This window comes from Pimephales promelas, chromosome 13 (genome assembly GCF_988280905.1).
Source record: "Pimephales promelas chromosome 13, fPimPro1.hap1.1, whole genome shotgun sequence".
NCBI classification, from domain to species: domain Eukaryota; kingdom Metazoa; phylum Chordata; class Actinopteri; order Cypriniformes; family Leuciscidae; genus Pimephales; species Pimephales promelas.
In genome coordinates, this window is record NC_142781.1 from 20918387 (window position 1) to 20934121 (window position 15735).

General features: G+C 35.8%; 1 protein-coding gene across 4 annotated transcripts in view; it reads right to left on the reverse strand.

Annotated features, from left to right (window-relative positions):
* Positions 1 to 15528, reverse strand: part of cracd (capping protein inhibiting regulator of actin dynamics) — a 23911-nt gene extending 8383 nt beyond the window's left edge. The window contains exons 1-2 of one of the 4 annotated variants that reach the window (XM_039692639.2): positions 15287 to 15528; positions 5682 to 5795 (exon numbers count right to left, since the gene is read on the reverse strand). In XM_039692639.2, coding sequence (XP_039548573.2) covers positions 5682 to 5742 — 61 coding nt within the window. In that variant the 5' untranslated portion in view covers positions 5743 to 5795; positions 15287 to 15528. Of the gene's footprint in view, positions 1 to 230; positions 463 to 2219; positions 2302 to 5681; positions 5796 to 15286 lie in introns of those variants that run through there. The other 3 variants (XM_089118597.1, XM_089118595.1, XM_089118596.1) reach the window with 3 other exon arrangements.
* Between the last annotated feature and the right edge of the window lie 207 nt (positions 15529 to 15735).

The following is a 15735-nucleotide window of genomic DNA, read 5'->3' on the forward strand; positions in this document are numbered from 1 at the left end:
TTCTTGTGTTGTGAAAAGTGCTATAGCTACAAATAATTAAAACTCAACTGGATTTGTAGCTTATATTTAATGCTAATGTTTTCCATCCATTACTTATCTTGACAACATACTAATTGAGAATTAAATCTGAGCTTCATTACCAACAATCAAGCCCAAAAGTACAAACAACTAAATTCTAACATACAAAAACAATCTTTAGAGAATAATTTACAGAATAATTCACAACCTACCAAATATGGAAATCTGCAGGTGGAAAGTGTCTCTGACTGACTGAATCATACAGTCCCCATGTAATGACATTAAACCAATGATAAGACAAAGGACCTTTGGTTTGTATGGAGTGCCCTGCAGACGCACCATTTCCTGAGACTAGAAAGTTATTAGGAATCATAAACACTACGGAGATAAGACGAGCTCAAAAAGCACTGTTTATGAATAAAATTACATATAAAGTAAAATATTATTTCTGTTTAATAGTTTCTGTTTAATCATGATGATTTCTTTTCATGATAGAAGTCCCTTATGCTCACCGAGGCAGGATTTATATGATAGAAAATGCAGCAAAAACAGTAATATTGAGAAATATTATTTAAATTTTAAAATGTAATTTAATGAATCCCTTTTGAATAAAAGTATTAATTTCTTTCAAAAAGGTATAAAAGCCGTCTTTCTGAAGGTATAAAAGCCACAATAGCAAGAGCAGAACACATCCAGGCCGTCTTTTCTGTTTCTAAGGCTCATCAGTGTGCGACTGTATCTCTGTGTTGTAGGAGCACCAAGTGAAATGGCTGGAGTGACAGGGCCACTCTACACCACAGAGTAGATCAGTGTGGATCTGTTACAGGCTAAAATTGGAAAGTAGTGTGGAGTTACACATTAAGTGTGTTGCTGCTCAAAACACAATGGCACAATAACAAAGTATAAGATGTTTGGTACCTGCTGTCAGTGGCCGCTTCTCTTGTTCGTTATTGAGTTTACTGCTTTACGAGCGCATGTGACTGGACGATTTTATGATTTCTCCTATTTTGTCTCATCATTTCCCCCTCAAAGCCTAGTCCAAGTCACAGTCTGTTCCCAGCTGCAACTACTCCATTTCTCTGGCCCACAATGCAGTGCTGCAGGCATCCTCAATCACTGAGGCATATGATGTGAGTGGACACCACTCAGCCAGAGAAACAGCCCTCCATGTGTCTCCCTTGTACTCCTCCATACTACAACCACTCAAATACGGCCTTCCTGCTCTTACAGTGTGAGCGTCAGTACTGCTAAATACATTCACTCAGAGCTGACTGTTCCTCTCACTTCTTAAAGCTTAAACACACTTAACAACGTAGGAATGCTCAACCCTGCTCCTCATACACTTGTTGTATAGCTAATATTTCTCACTAGTGCAGCAAAGCCAATAACCCTTTTTTTCCTGAACCTGGCTGTTCCTCTCACACTCCAAATCTATAAATTTATCATACATTTTTTTTCTCTGCAGTATATTTGTTTTCCTAACAGTGGCACACATTCGTAAAAACATTTAGAATCAAGCTCAAACTAAAACATGCCACACGTCAACCATGCTGAGAAAGAATGAAACGAGTCACACGTGGGATATTGATAGTTGAACGTGGTTGTAAAGTTTGAGGGCAGAAGGTTCACACGGAAAGGTGTGTAAAGCAACAATAACACGCGATTATGTCATATTTAAAGGACTTGTAATTCACACAGAAATCGTTTACTCACACTCATGTCATTCCAAAAAAGGAGAAATTTTGGAGAATGTGATGATCACTCCACTCCATGCAGTTACAGTGAATGAGGAGTGGAAATTTTAAACTTTATACAGGACACAAAAACACCATAAAAGTGGTTAATGTGACTAACAGTCACTATTAACAGCTAAATTTAAGGTGAAATTTAGGCATCCAGCTGCATGGATGAGAGAATTAGCAATAAAAGCTTCAGTTTTCCCAATCATTGTAATTGCATGAAAGAGAAATCTTTCAAATAAAACCTTCATATAGGTTTTTAAAGACATGAGGGTGCGTAAATATTGACAGAATTGTCATTTTTGAGGCACGCAGACAGCACACAATAATGTTTTTTGGAACTCAAGAAACACAAAACAGTTCTTAAAGAGACAGTGCTGATAATCTTTGGTGCATTTAGTGTGCTGCACTGCCACTTTAAGAGCAGGCCACTCCAAAGATCCTCACTCTGTTTTTGTTTACCTGGGCCTTCAGATACTGTTACCTCTACCCGCTCATCAAGCTTAGCCTCCTTACTGTCCGTCGCCATGGTTATGACGGGCTTTGTCTGCATCAAGGGTAGAGGGGGGAATAAACGTGAACACAGATGTATTTTTACTCATTGATGTGTTCATGTGTGCAAGTCTAAAAAGAAAATTGAAGGAGGAGATGACACAAATAGGAGATCACTTTACCTTTTCTTATGGGCTCCTAAACTCTCTTTGATAAAACCATGTTTATTCAATGCTTAATCTGTTTTAATTATCATCATAATCTTATAGCTCATACACAGTCTTCCTTTGGTCCTAGGTTTATTTCTTGACATTTCTTTTTTTGCAAATAACAGGACCATCTATTTCTCTGTGTTGGGAATTGGATAAGAATTGAGGAATACAATTCCCATCTTGCACATCAAACCCTTATACATTACTGGGACTGTAAACTTTACTTGGCTATAAGCATAGTCATAGTAAGTCTGGATATATGCCCAGTTATAATGCTCTTCAGTCATAATTTAATAACGCACTGCTGCCATGATAAAAGAAAATGTACACAAACATCTCATTTTGTTGTTTGCTGTATAACTGACAGCTCATATATAGCTGTGCTTTCTCTTATGACTACATGTAACTATTATATAAATATTAAATATTTCTTGTCATTTTTTTTTATTTAAGTATTTGTGTAATAATGTGCAATGGGCTGACGTACAATCATTTTTTGTGCATGATGATCAGCTGATATTATTCCTTACAAAAAAGGGAATGTAAGGAGTATATGTACACAATAATTAAAATGTGTATAGAATTCTTATTTATCTAGAAAAAAAAATAGCATTTATGCTAAATAAATTGATGATGATTTAAAAACGTAAAAAAAAAATGTTTAAAAATTAGATTAAAAAAACTTTAAAAAATTTGCCTTGGCAACTAAATGAAATAAATATGTTTAAGTTAAAATACTAAAATGACTACAACTAAAAATTATTTAAATAAAAGAAAAAACTAAATAAAGCTACAATTTAAATGAAAATTGACAATATAAAAATAAAAGCTACTTTAAAATATTATTAATAATAATGCAATATAGTACTAATAACACTGGATTGTGGAAGGATAGTGAATACGTTTTTGTGATGAAATTGCATAAAATAGGCACAGATGTTTTGTTTAGTGAAGTATGTGTACATACATGCATGAAATCTATTAGTGTGTAATTGCAGAGAATCAAGTCTGTGGAAAACATCACAGTTATGTGTAGTGTATAGTGCACCTCCATATAGAGATAGATAGAGTGCATTATCACATCATATTTATGCCTAGTCAGCAATCTGTGCAAAATCTAAATGAATGGCTATTTAGAAAGCACTTTTTCTATCTTATGTTAATGGAACACCCATAGGGCGTACTGTACAATGGAGCAAGATACAGCATATAGAAAAAGCAAAAAATTAATTATTTTACCAAAGAATCAACTCAAATTCTAATGCACAATGTGCGCCTAATGTAATTTATATCAGTCAGTCCTAAAATAAAGCAAATGGTGTTTTTCCATATTGCTTCTGGGATTCTACATATGCTCATTCAGAATGCCAGGACAGAAAATGCCAAGATTTAAAAGGCCACTATTGTTGTTAGTTAATCAAAACTCATTATCAAACCAGCATTCCTTTTGGCAGATAAAAACCTTTTGGCAGCACAGCATTGCACTAACTAAACACAACAAACTGTAAATGATTACAGTCTTACGTCATCCTTAAGTCGTTTGTCTTTGTATGAATAGACAGTGTCCTCTAACGGCTCCCGGGGTCATCCTAAAAGTTTCACTGTCTAAACAGACTCAGCTGTTGCTTAAATGTATCAATGTGTCTTTGTCTGTTTGTGATGCTAGTCCAGATGTGTTTGTGTTTGTGCAAGTGTAAACGTGGTCCATGTTCTGGCCCATGTTAACGAATGATCTTGCTTGTGTTGTGTGCATTAAAGAAGCTCCAGATAAAATGATGTTGGCAAATGCACAAATTGCAGCCACATGCACTGCAGCAGGACACTGAAAACACCCCAGACAAACAGAAAAGGCTGCAGCAGAGCTACAGTGGATTAGCAGCTAAGTTAGCATAGCTGCTACAGTGCTAATTTAACCCACTAGCTGAAGTTTAATGGTACAGACTGACCTCACTCACCAAGAGCAGCTCTAACCTACCGTCATTACAAACATTTCTAGCACAGGCCTTCCTTTATTTGACCAAACCAGTGGGCTATAAAATGGGCTATAAGTGGATTACTGGAATGGTGCCCCTGCTGTGACTCCTGAACCTAAAAGCTACATGACTCATTATTAGCAGTTATATGATATCCCATGATTCCCATCATAAAGAGATTTAAAATAAATACATGAAAGATGAAGATGCACTAGTGATCTGCTGGAGTTTGAACTCAGGCCACGCCTCGTACACTACTGATCAAAAGTTTGGGATCAGTAAGATTGACAATAAAGACATTAAACTGATCAAATGTGATAGTATAGACATTTGTTACATAAGATGGTTTATGTAATGCTTTCTAAAAACCATGCTCAATTGTTTTCTACATTATAAAAAAATGTGTGAGCATGAAATCAGCATATTAGAATGATATGGAATAGCCTAATGATGCTGAAAATTCAGCTTTGATATCACAGGAAAAACGTACATTTTAAATCATATTAAAATAGAAAACAGTTATTTGAATGATTGTATAAATGAACTATTTTTGCTAGAGCTTTGTGAAAGAAAGCTTTACAGAATGCCAAACTTTCCAGATGCCATCTTAGAAGAATTACCATTGATTAAGTAATCTTTCCACTCAAAGGAGGCATAGAAGCTTCATTTGAAGCAGCATATAAACTATAAATGTTTGTAATGAGGCAACATAAATGCATTTACGCTGGAATTACAATCTTACAAAATTGCTCACGGCCATTTTTTTTTTAGCATAATGTTGCCTTCTGTGTTGATTCTCATGCACAGCTAATAGAAAACAACATGTGTGCTTATTGCTATGACAACAGCAACATTTAAGGCGGTTCTGATGTTGTATTTTATCTACACAGAACTAAAGGCTCATCAGATACTAGGGGAAGATGCAGGTCAGTGCCGCCATATTTTTGTAAAGATGACCTACGTCACCATTATTGTAGCCTAAATATGCGACGGGGCTCGGAGCTGTCAGTAATGCCTGCACATTAAGCAAATCACACTTTATGAATTATGTATCAGAGGTGAAATGATCTTGCCTTGCGCAAAGGCCCATATATTATTATGATAGCAAGCTAGCTTCACTCGTACAATGGGGCGGCTTGAATGTACAGCTAGAAATCACTGAAGCAAAATGAGATGGCTGACTGCGCAGCGTATAGCAAAGCTGGTCTAGTTGCCTGTGCTTACTGAGCACAAAAGCACACTTTTACCTAATTCAGCCGCACAGCTGGAAAGAGCTGCATACCACTGAAGGAAAACCTTAGGGAACATGGATTCAACCTTCTGCACCTTGATTTACAAAGCTTGCTTGCTGCTCCTTGGTGCTTTAGGGAAAAAATATAACAAAACCATTGAATCACAACTTATAGATCTCTAGTAATAGCATGCCTTATCTTAAGAGTGTTTATTGAAGTATGAAGGCTAATATTTCTAATTGTGTTGGTTCTGGATGAATGATGGTTATGGAGATCAAATGAACACAAATCTGTCATCAATAGCCCAAGACCTCAATGGGTTGCCTTTCAAAGCTTGACTTCAGCATTATTAAACCAGGCAATTCTGATTCAAACATAACTCTTATGAAATCTGTGGCAGTGTAACTTGCAGTATAATAAATTGAGGGGCCTGGGGCTAGTTGTCACAATTTTTACTTTGTGTGTTCGTGGATTTTTGTTTCGCAGGGAAAAGTTAATGCCACAGTTTATGGGTTAAGCTGCCACGTTGGAACCATTACAACATTTTAAACAATAAAAACGGTAAATATATAAAATTATAACATTACAATAGACAAAACATGTAACAACTTGCCCCAACATATAATATCTTAAAACTGTATGAAAATGTCAGAACACAGATCATCTTGGTTAAAATCTATAGTTGACATTTCTCTGAATGTACAATAGTGTAGTTTTTATTTTTTTAACAGCGGTTAAAAAAAATATATACGATAATACTGACATTTTTGTTTGGTGGACTGAATTCATACAAATTGATCTAATTTAAGAGTTTGAAACCAACAGACAAACAACTGCAAACAAACAAGCTTTTGTACAAATGGATCTTTGACTCAAAACCTCATAATTACTTGGATATATGGCCCTTGTGACAACTTCCTCATAACTACAAGTCCTGGTCTCCCTATATAATATAACATATATATTAAGTATACAATATAAATGGAAAATAATGATGAATGTTCAACAGTACTCCACTTAGACTACAGATTCTCCAAACAGGCATTTTACGCAACTCCCTGTAGCTGTATCTTCACTCAGTATTTAGTCTGCAGTCAGCATGAGCAAGCTCTGTAGTCAGCCCTTTTTTTAAGCTTGATGACACCGTGAATAAGTGTGGAATTATGGGAGTTGTCATCTTCCCATCCACAGCAATTCGAAAGCAATCTGACGGGATTCAGGCAAAAATCATGTTCATGGATGAGCTTATGTAGTTTATTAACATAACTGTGGTTTGAAGCAGGACAGGGCCGAGAGCCTAGGACATTTAACATTGTTGTTTTTATTGTGCTTACATGCCGCAATTGGATGCTGCCACTCCTTTCTTTTTGTTGTTTATATTTATTTTGCGATTAAAATTACGATTAAAGTTTACGTTTAACGTTCGCCTCCTTCCCTGAACTTGAACTTTCTTACAAACTTGAACTTTCATACAATTACGCTTGATCACTTTAATTCACATTATTTTATTTCATAATGAAAAAGCCAAAAATGCTGAATTACTCAAGTCTTTTTATTTGACAAATTAGAATTGTGGGGTAACGCAGTGCTGTTTTACTTGGTCAAAACAATCATACTAAAAACACATTTGATTTGAGTGTGTTGAAAGTTATGTTATAACGTTACTCTGTGCATTCGCTCGGTGGCTGGAATGAGACACTTGTTGCTATCGATATTAGTAGTATATCATATTAATAAAAGCTGGATGACTTGTGTTGCTAAATGGCCTGAAATAATTTTTTTATAAATCATTATAAATGTATAGTGTTGTCTGATATACTTTTTGGGTACGAACATGTCACTGTAAATCAAGAAAACAAGACATTCAAACAATAAGACTAACCGTGTTGAGCTATATAATTATTAGTTTTCTGTCCATAAAGGTATCCAAACAGTTGCTCACCTGTCTAATAAAACACATAGGCCTGGTTTCACAGACAGGGCTTATGCAAGGATTAGGCTTTAGTTCAATTTAAGTAGCTTTATTTAACATGCACGAGAAAAACAGCATTGCTGGTTTGCATCTTCAGGCACAACAATGGCACTGACATATTGTCAGTGAAAGTTGCTTTCCTTTAAAACAGATCAAACATGCACTTTAGTCTGGGACTAGGCTTAAGCCTCATCTGTGAAACCAGGGGATACTGTTAAAGTTTCTTCAATGGTGTTTCAATGGTTACTAAGGAATAAAAAACTGAAATCAAGGGTAAGACTGATATAAAATCATTGACAGGCGACATAATGGCACGGGATGTTACACTGGATAAAATAGCTGATTTCTTGTTGGGAACATTTGGAATAACATTGCGGTTTTTGGATGTTTTAATCCAAAAATCTTACATATTGTGTCTTTAAATGATAATATAACTGTAAAAGAAGGAAAATGCAGGCCAGGAGTTCATCATGTGATACAGTTCACAGATGTGTACACACACAAACTATGGGGCATTTCTGCCATTAACAAGTATTCAAATAAAACTTATAATATAATAAAGATTATAACAAAAATAAACTGGGAACATAAAACTTACTTTAATACACATAAATTATATTTTACATATACGTTGAAAATAAACAACGCACTGTTATCATTGATTGAAAATACATCTATTTTCATTACAATGCATACAATAAGAAAGGCACAATGGGTCTTTGAGGATATGGGGCTGGCGAGAGCTAATGGCAGTTTCATGAACAGAGGCCTATTGTGTTTAACAATATCTTGCCACATGCATTACACAGAAAAACGCTTGATCGCATTTATGGGCGAAGGAGTACACAAGAAAAGGCTTACCTGGTTGTCGATTTATCTGGGTAAGAGTCTAGTATGTATGCGTTTATGCATGTGTGGCTGTTCCACCTGCCTGCTGTTACTGTGGAGCTGCGCTATTACCTAGAGTCAGGTGTCGCATTGCACGGGTGCAAAGAGAACTCAAGAATGCTTATAGGTGTGTGTTGTAGTGCGCACATGAGGACAAATATTTCTGTTCCTTCATATGCAGTTTTGATTGTTAACACATTATGAATTGAATACAGTGTGAAAAAAGATGGTATGCATATTCATACTCCCATAAAGTTCTCACAATGTATGTTTTTGTGTTCTTAGTGGGACGTTTGCATGATTTCCTATGTGAGATCTCACCCTGTGAGATAGCCTGTGCCCAATATACATTCACACATGTGACTGAAAACAATCCTAGAATGTGTCCGAGAGAAGAAAAAAGTGGGTGATGATGGTGAGGTAGTGTGCTGGTTCATACAGCTGTCTCTGTTGCTACTCACAGAATGCCACTTTGTTCATTGGCCAGCTTACCAGGGGCAGGAAGAACAGACATGCATTGATGATTTTAAACTGTCCAACACACACAAAGACTGTGACTGTAAGCTTGTTTGTCAGCATATGTGAGGATGCGTGTGTGTATTGTGTTAAAACAATTTCAAAGAACAAGGGCCTCCATTAACTGAACAAAGACGTGTGGCGGATCAATAACGGCACTAACTGCTACCTGTTTCCAGTGTCAGAAATCAACTGTATTATTAAGGGGCAATTTCAAGTAGCCTGCTTTTATGTGGACATACTTATATTCCAACCATATAAAAACATGCCATTTCATACATATCAGTTGAATCTATTACTTGATTAATATTCTCACTCAGAACTGTTATAAAGTCATTTCAACATCAAATACAAAAGTTGCTGTAATGCACATTATTACAGTGCATTTTAATAAAATGTAAGTTTGATGAATAGCCCCACTTTCTATTAGGTGTCTTTAACTTCTATGTATTTGTGTCAAAAAATTAATTGTTAAAAACAATGCGTTGAGTTACTGAGTTCATGTTTTATTGCAAAAGTGTATTGCTTTTGAGGTGGGACATGCATGGACAGTTAGGTTTAGTGGTATGGTTCAGTTAAGGGAGGGGTAAGGGCAAGGGGTCAACAGTGCCTTATATTTTAATAATATTGGTGTCGGCAAGTGACTGTCTTTAGGAATCATTCATTCAAACGATTCATTCAAAAACGCTGATTCATTCAGAAACAAAATAAGTGAATGTCTTTATGAATGAGTCACGGAATCATTCATTCAACCAATTGGTTCAAACATGTGAATACTTCCCGACTATATAGTAGTCCAAATACATAGTATTCGAAAAACAGTAGGCGAAAAGTACCAGGATGACCTGTTACTTCCACTGAAATACTGAAGTGCGCATTTGATGGACACTTTACTATCCCATGAGGCCACTAGAGAGGATTTATGAATAGCAGTGAAGCAACTGATGCTGGTAGGTCACATGACAGACAACATGGTGGATGTTGTACATCCGACTTTCATTCATACCACCCATATTCATACTATATAGCACCCCAAGTGTCTGTTTTTATGAGAGAGTCATTGAGACATTCACTCTACTGATTCGTTCAAAAATATTGATTCATTCAGCAACAAAAACATCAATTGTTCTTCTGTGGCTTTGTTTGTAATTTTAAAACAGGCAAAACAGACCAACAATTGGTATATTGTGTCTAAAATGGAAGCTACTCAATATTGAACTGCTGTTTAAAAACAATATTGCACACACGTGTAATAGTAAAGCATAGTAAAGGCTAATAAAGTATAGGTATGCTCTGTGGAGGAAATTGTTGCCCCCGCATTTTCAATATTTTTTTCACCTTAATTTTAGACCTTGTCTGTCCATCATGTTGCACACATTCAAAATACACTGTTCAAAATTGTTTCTTCGGAACTGTAAAGCAATTAGAGATCTCATAGGGTAAAATGCCGACTCAAAGGACAAGAACACTTAGCAGTTAGCATAAACAATTAAATCTGTCATTTCTGCTGTCCTCAGCACTACAGAAGGGCATGTTCACTTCATGATGACTTCTAACATGATGGACTATATTTAGTCTAATGTAATAGACTATGAACATGCAATGCTTTCCAAAAGTATTCAGCCCCTATAAGCTGATCTGTGCAGTTTTTTTGATGTTAAAATAATTTCCCTAGTCTCAGTTTAATGTGCAGAGACATCTGTTGGTAAACCTCTTGCAAACTAGACAGTCCATGATGTCAGTGTGTGGCCCGCTCAACCAATTGGTGTGAGTTTGGAACAGGACTACTTATTTGGACAATGAGAGATGGGGGCAGGGCAGAATGTCGGCATGTTTGAGAAACCTATTGCATTATCAGTGGTGTGGGCATTATCCACTTCAGCTTCAACAAAGCTATTTTCAATTGTTTGGTTTCTGTTCTAAAAATAAATGCATTATAATGCTGGTGCTTATAGTAATTGTTAAGATGAGATTCAATCTCCTGCACTGGAAGGCTGAGTCTCTCTTGCATGTGTTAAACTTCAGAGAATGTATAATGACTCACGCTGGCAGTGAATATTGGCGTTTAATAAAAACTCCCACAGAACAGACACAGAATCAAATTCAATCTGAAAACATTACCTTTCAAGATCTGTAGAAGAACAGGCCAAGACAAGCAGCCCACTCTAATAAAGCACATGGCCCCTAGTGACCCTTAACTACAAAATATAAATCAAACAAATATAAAAAATATAAAACGAACACATTTCTAAATTTAAAAGAATCTAAATTTCTATCTACAAAAATCTATCTGTATCTGTCTATGTATGTATGTATGTATGTATGTATGTATGTATGTATCTATCTATCTATCTATCTATCTATCTATCTATCTATCTATCTATCTATCTATCTATCTATCTATCTATCTATCTATCTATCTATCTATCTATCTATCTATCTATCTATCTATCTATCTATCTATCTATCTATCTATCTATCTATCTATCTATCTATCTATCTATCTATCTATCTATCTATCTATCTATCTATCTATCTATCTATCTATCTATCTCCCATACATCCATCCATCGTATTTCATAAGTATAGTAATAAATAATAGTAGGGAATTGCTGATGGCATGATGCTCTTCCTATTTACAAGGAGCAGAAATATCTCAAATAAATATCATTATGCTAAAAATAGCAAAAACATGAATCACATATAATGTATCACTCCTATTTCTTACTTCATATATCAAATAGAATCTGTGTATCCTACTAATGAAAGAGGAAATAATAAAAAGAAAAGCAATATACTGACCAATCTTTGACAAACACATTTTAGATGCTGGTGTGATGTGTTCCCACCAGGCTTTCTAGCAAGCAACATTTCCATGGCCAACCAGCTTCAGCAGAAAGACTATTACTCATTGTGCTGATAAAGAGCCTAAGTGTGCAGGACTAGTCTGGAGCTCTGGACCAGCAAAATCAAAGTCTTGCATCAGCGTTGTCATTGTAGGTTAAAGTTTCGTGTACTCAAGGCTTGACCTGTGTTCTGATAAGATATTTTCTGTATAACATGACTTGCGGTTTTGGTGAAATTGGAGATGATTTATTATTGTGAAAATGATTGTTGTGAGCAGCAGCGATTGTATTCTATGTGCACAGTTACACCAGATTGAGAACTCAAGCTAAAACTTCTTACTTACAGCATTGCTGATTAAAATGAGAGGAGGAACTGGGCTGAACCATAATGTAATTACAGAGCGTTCCCAGACAGACACACATTTCCTAACTGTGCTGTGTCCTCCTGTCGCAGTCCTTCTATCAAACACACACACACACACACACACACACACATACAGACACTCTTTTATTCTAAGAACAAACAGTTGTAAATAAAGGCATCTGTATGTCAGAACATAAGAATTGGATAAGTCCTTTGTTTTGTCCGTCTGTCTTTCTAACCCCTCCATTCTTGCGTCTAGATCTTAAAATATCGCTTTTTGTACAGAAACTTGTGCAGTGTCATTGTTAATTGTGGTCTGTACTGATTGTGTTCGGCTACTTGAGATTTATATCAATAGTTTTGTGTTCACGCTTCCTGCTCCACCTCACCACACAAGTCTTAGTCAAAGCAACAACCCTTCAGATGAATTATTAAATGAGAATTCATTATTAATTATGAAATTATTCACATAGGATCTGAGGGTTTGGTGGAAAAACTTCAATATAAAAGTATAAGCATGTTAAATGGACACATTATCATCGTGTTTACACTAATTAGGACAGAAAACCAACGGAACCTGAAGCATTCAACCTCAAATGCATGTGAATCGCCACTTGCCCCGACTAATTGACTGACCTACATGTCAGCAATAGTGTGTTCTAGTGTCTAGGCAACATTTGCCGTTTCCATACATTCAATTATATTGCTACTGTAATATGGCTGGATCATTCTATGAAAAACACTTACTTCATGTGATGTTTTAAGTGTATCTCTTCTCAAGATCATGTTCTAATGATACTAAAGTGCAGATTGTGTTACATTATATCTGAGAGGGTCACGTTACTCTAAGTGCCTATTTAGACACAGTTTGGTAGTTTAATAGGGTATATGAATTCCTCTTGGGATCAATGGATAGCTCTATATTAATATTGTCTATCTGTGTTGTACTACACTAGAGGGCAATGTTATACCACATAATGTCACGTCGAATTTGTGTGAGCCTAATAAAGTGGCTTTAATTAGGTCATATTGTTATGGAAAATAACATCCTATAAAGTCCAGCATGTACCCAATGCCGACTAAAGTGTAACCTTATTCAGATTATGTTGTGGGATCGCCTGTCACAGAAAACAAAAGCACAGACACTCCTCTCAAACACACATGGCCTTTCCTCTTCACTGGTCAAATTGTATTGATGCAGTACTTTTTATGGATTAATATTAATTGGCCTTTTCATTAATTATTTATAGTGGGAGGAAGCCTCGGGAGCAGTTTCTCTGGTTTCCTCTACTTGAATGCACAAATCTCCAAGATGTTTAAGGGGAACATGCCCCTGAACCGAGGTCAGCAGAGGGAACTTTTGAGGCCATTTCCTGTCTTATAAAAGGAAATAGTTTTGCCTTCAAATGGCAGGCCAAAGAATGTACAACTGACAAAGGAGTACAGTAGCTTGTGTGTCTGGTTGTGTATTTTTGTGTGTTTAAAGAACATTTCTTTCTCCTTGTTTTATATTTTTTTATATAATTTTATATACCTTTAATATAATATTTTTTTCACAATGTAAAATTTTTCAGTGAGGATTCGTGATTTTTATTAAATTATGATTTATAATACTCAATTATTTCAGGCAAAATAAAATAATTGGGAGCTAAAAAGTATGTATTTGACCCGTGTCAACTTTTGTTTTTTTAGCCAGATAAGAATGGACAATATACCTTATTCGATATTCGTTTGATATTAGATGTTTTTTTTTTTTTTTGCAATTTATTGGTATTAATCAACCCAATTAATTTAATTTTTCATGCTAATTTCCTCTTATCTTTTACAATTACCATAATCTAACACTCACTAATTGTTAAACATAAATAATTTAATAATAACACTGTTCAAATTCAATCAATCAATCAAATTCAATCAATTTTTCATTATTTCATTATAATTAAGCAATGTCTAAAATTCACTTGTTTACAACTATTTATTTTAGATTTATGTTTCATTTCTGAGATGAACTGTATAAAAAAAATACTTACGGGCATATCAGCCATTATTAGAAACATGTGATCCAGGCAATTCAAAGAGAAATTATTGTGATTTAATATAAGAACACAGTTTAAGATTACAGTTAAGATTGCTAAACCTTATCATCTGTGTCTGCACACTCAAAATCCATCCATCCATTTATGAGTTATATTAAGTGTACAGTGAGAAGAAATCACAACCTTATATGGTAAGTGTAATGTTTATGTGTATTTTGTTTTATTATTCTCACATTACTGAGCCTTTAACAATAAGATCAGTAGATATACGCTATAAACAACTCATGAACAGCACAATGGGGTGTTTATATAGTGTGGACCTGGTAGCAAATACAAACAAAGAAACAAAACTGAAATTCAATTTAGAGTTCGGCATTACATCATCGTTACGTCATGATAAAAGAAGAAAAATTAGGCCAGACACTGTCTATTAAAAAAAGGTATTATGGGGATAGACGCCTTTCTTGCATTAATGAATGGCAATAAATCGTATCAGTGATGTAGGCTATATTTGGCTTATCTAAATGAGTAACCATCCATGTTAGGAACGGGCAAAGCTATCGATGGCATCTTTTGCCACAAAAGCATGCATTGTGGCAGGTATATGCATCGTGAGAGAAAACGACACTATCAGGGAACCATCAATTGCACCAGTAAGCATTATGAATGACTGACGACTCATAATTCAAATATTCAATGTTTGGCGAACATTTCATAAGCATCACTTAATCAAAAGGACTGTCATTCATAAATAAGCTAATAAAAGGCAACATATGAAGGGGCCAGATGGATGTGATGCAATATCGACGGTGTTTTCTACAAAATGACAGATGTCTTTATCATGCATTTCAACGCCAATGCAGATCGAGACATGTTCATGCCTCCCCAGCTGCGCACACATCTGTAAAGAATGGTGGATTTTGGAAGATGGGCTAAATGACAAGGTCAGTATCACCGACAAAGCTATGCAGTTCAACAAATGTTTGAAAATCTCCTACCTCTCCCGCGTGTGTCACGGCACAGCGATCAGTCCCTATGCTTGCTTTATTGTGTCTCGCGGCACTCGGTTATCTTCCATTCAAGTCGCAGCACGCGAGCTGACCTCTTTGTGTATGTGAATGTGTGTGTTGCTGATGCTGCGAGTGCTCGTCTCGTCCTCCTCCTCGAGACAGTTCCGTACGCATTTAGTGCGCGCGGAGGCGCTGCTTCTCACAGCTGCACGTGAAACAGGAGGGTGTGGCAGAGGCCGTTCACACAATAAAAACAGACCATTCTGACATAATATTGCAGCTTCTAGCCTACTTATACACCCTTTTGATTTAATGAATGCGTAAGCATCTAAATGTAGGTCACAATCTTAAATAATTACAGAGATTGAAAGTGCCCTCGGTGTCTCTTTATACAATTGTACATCGTTGTTGAGAATGATCATTAAAATAATACACTT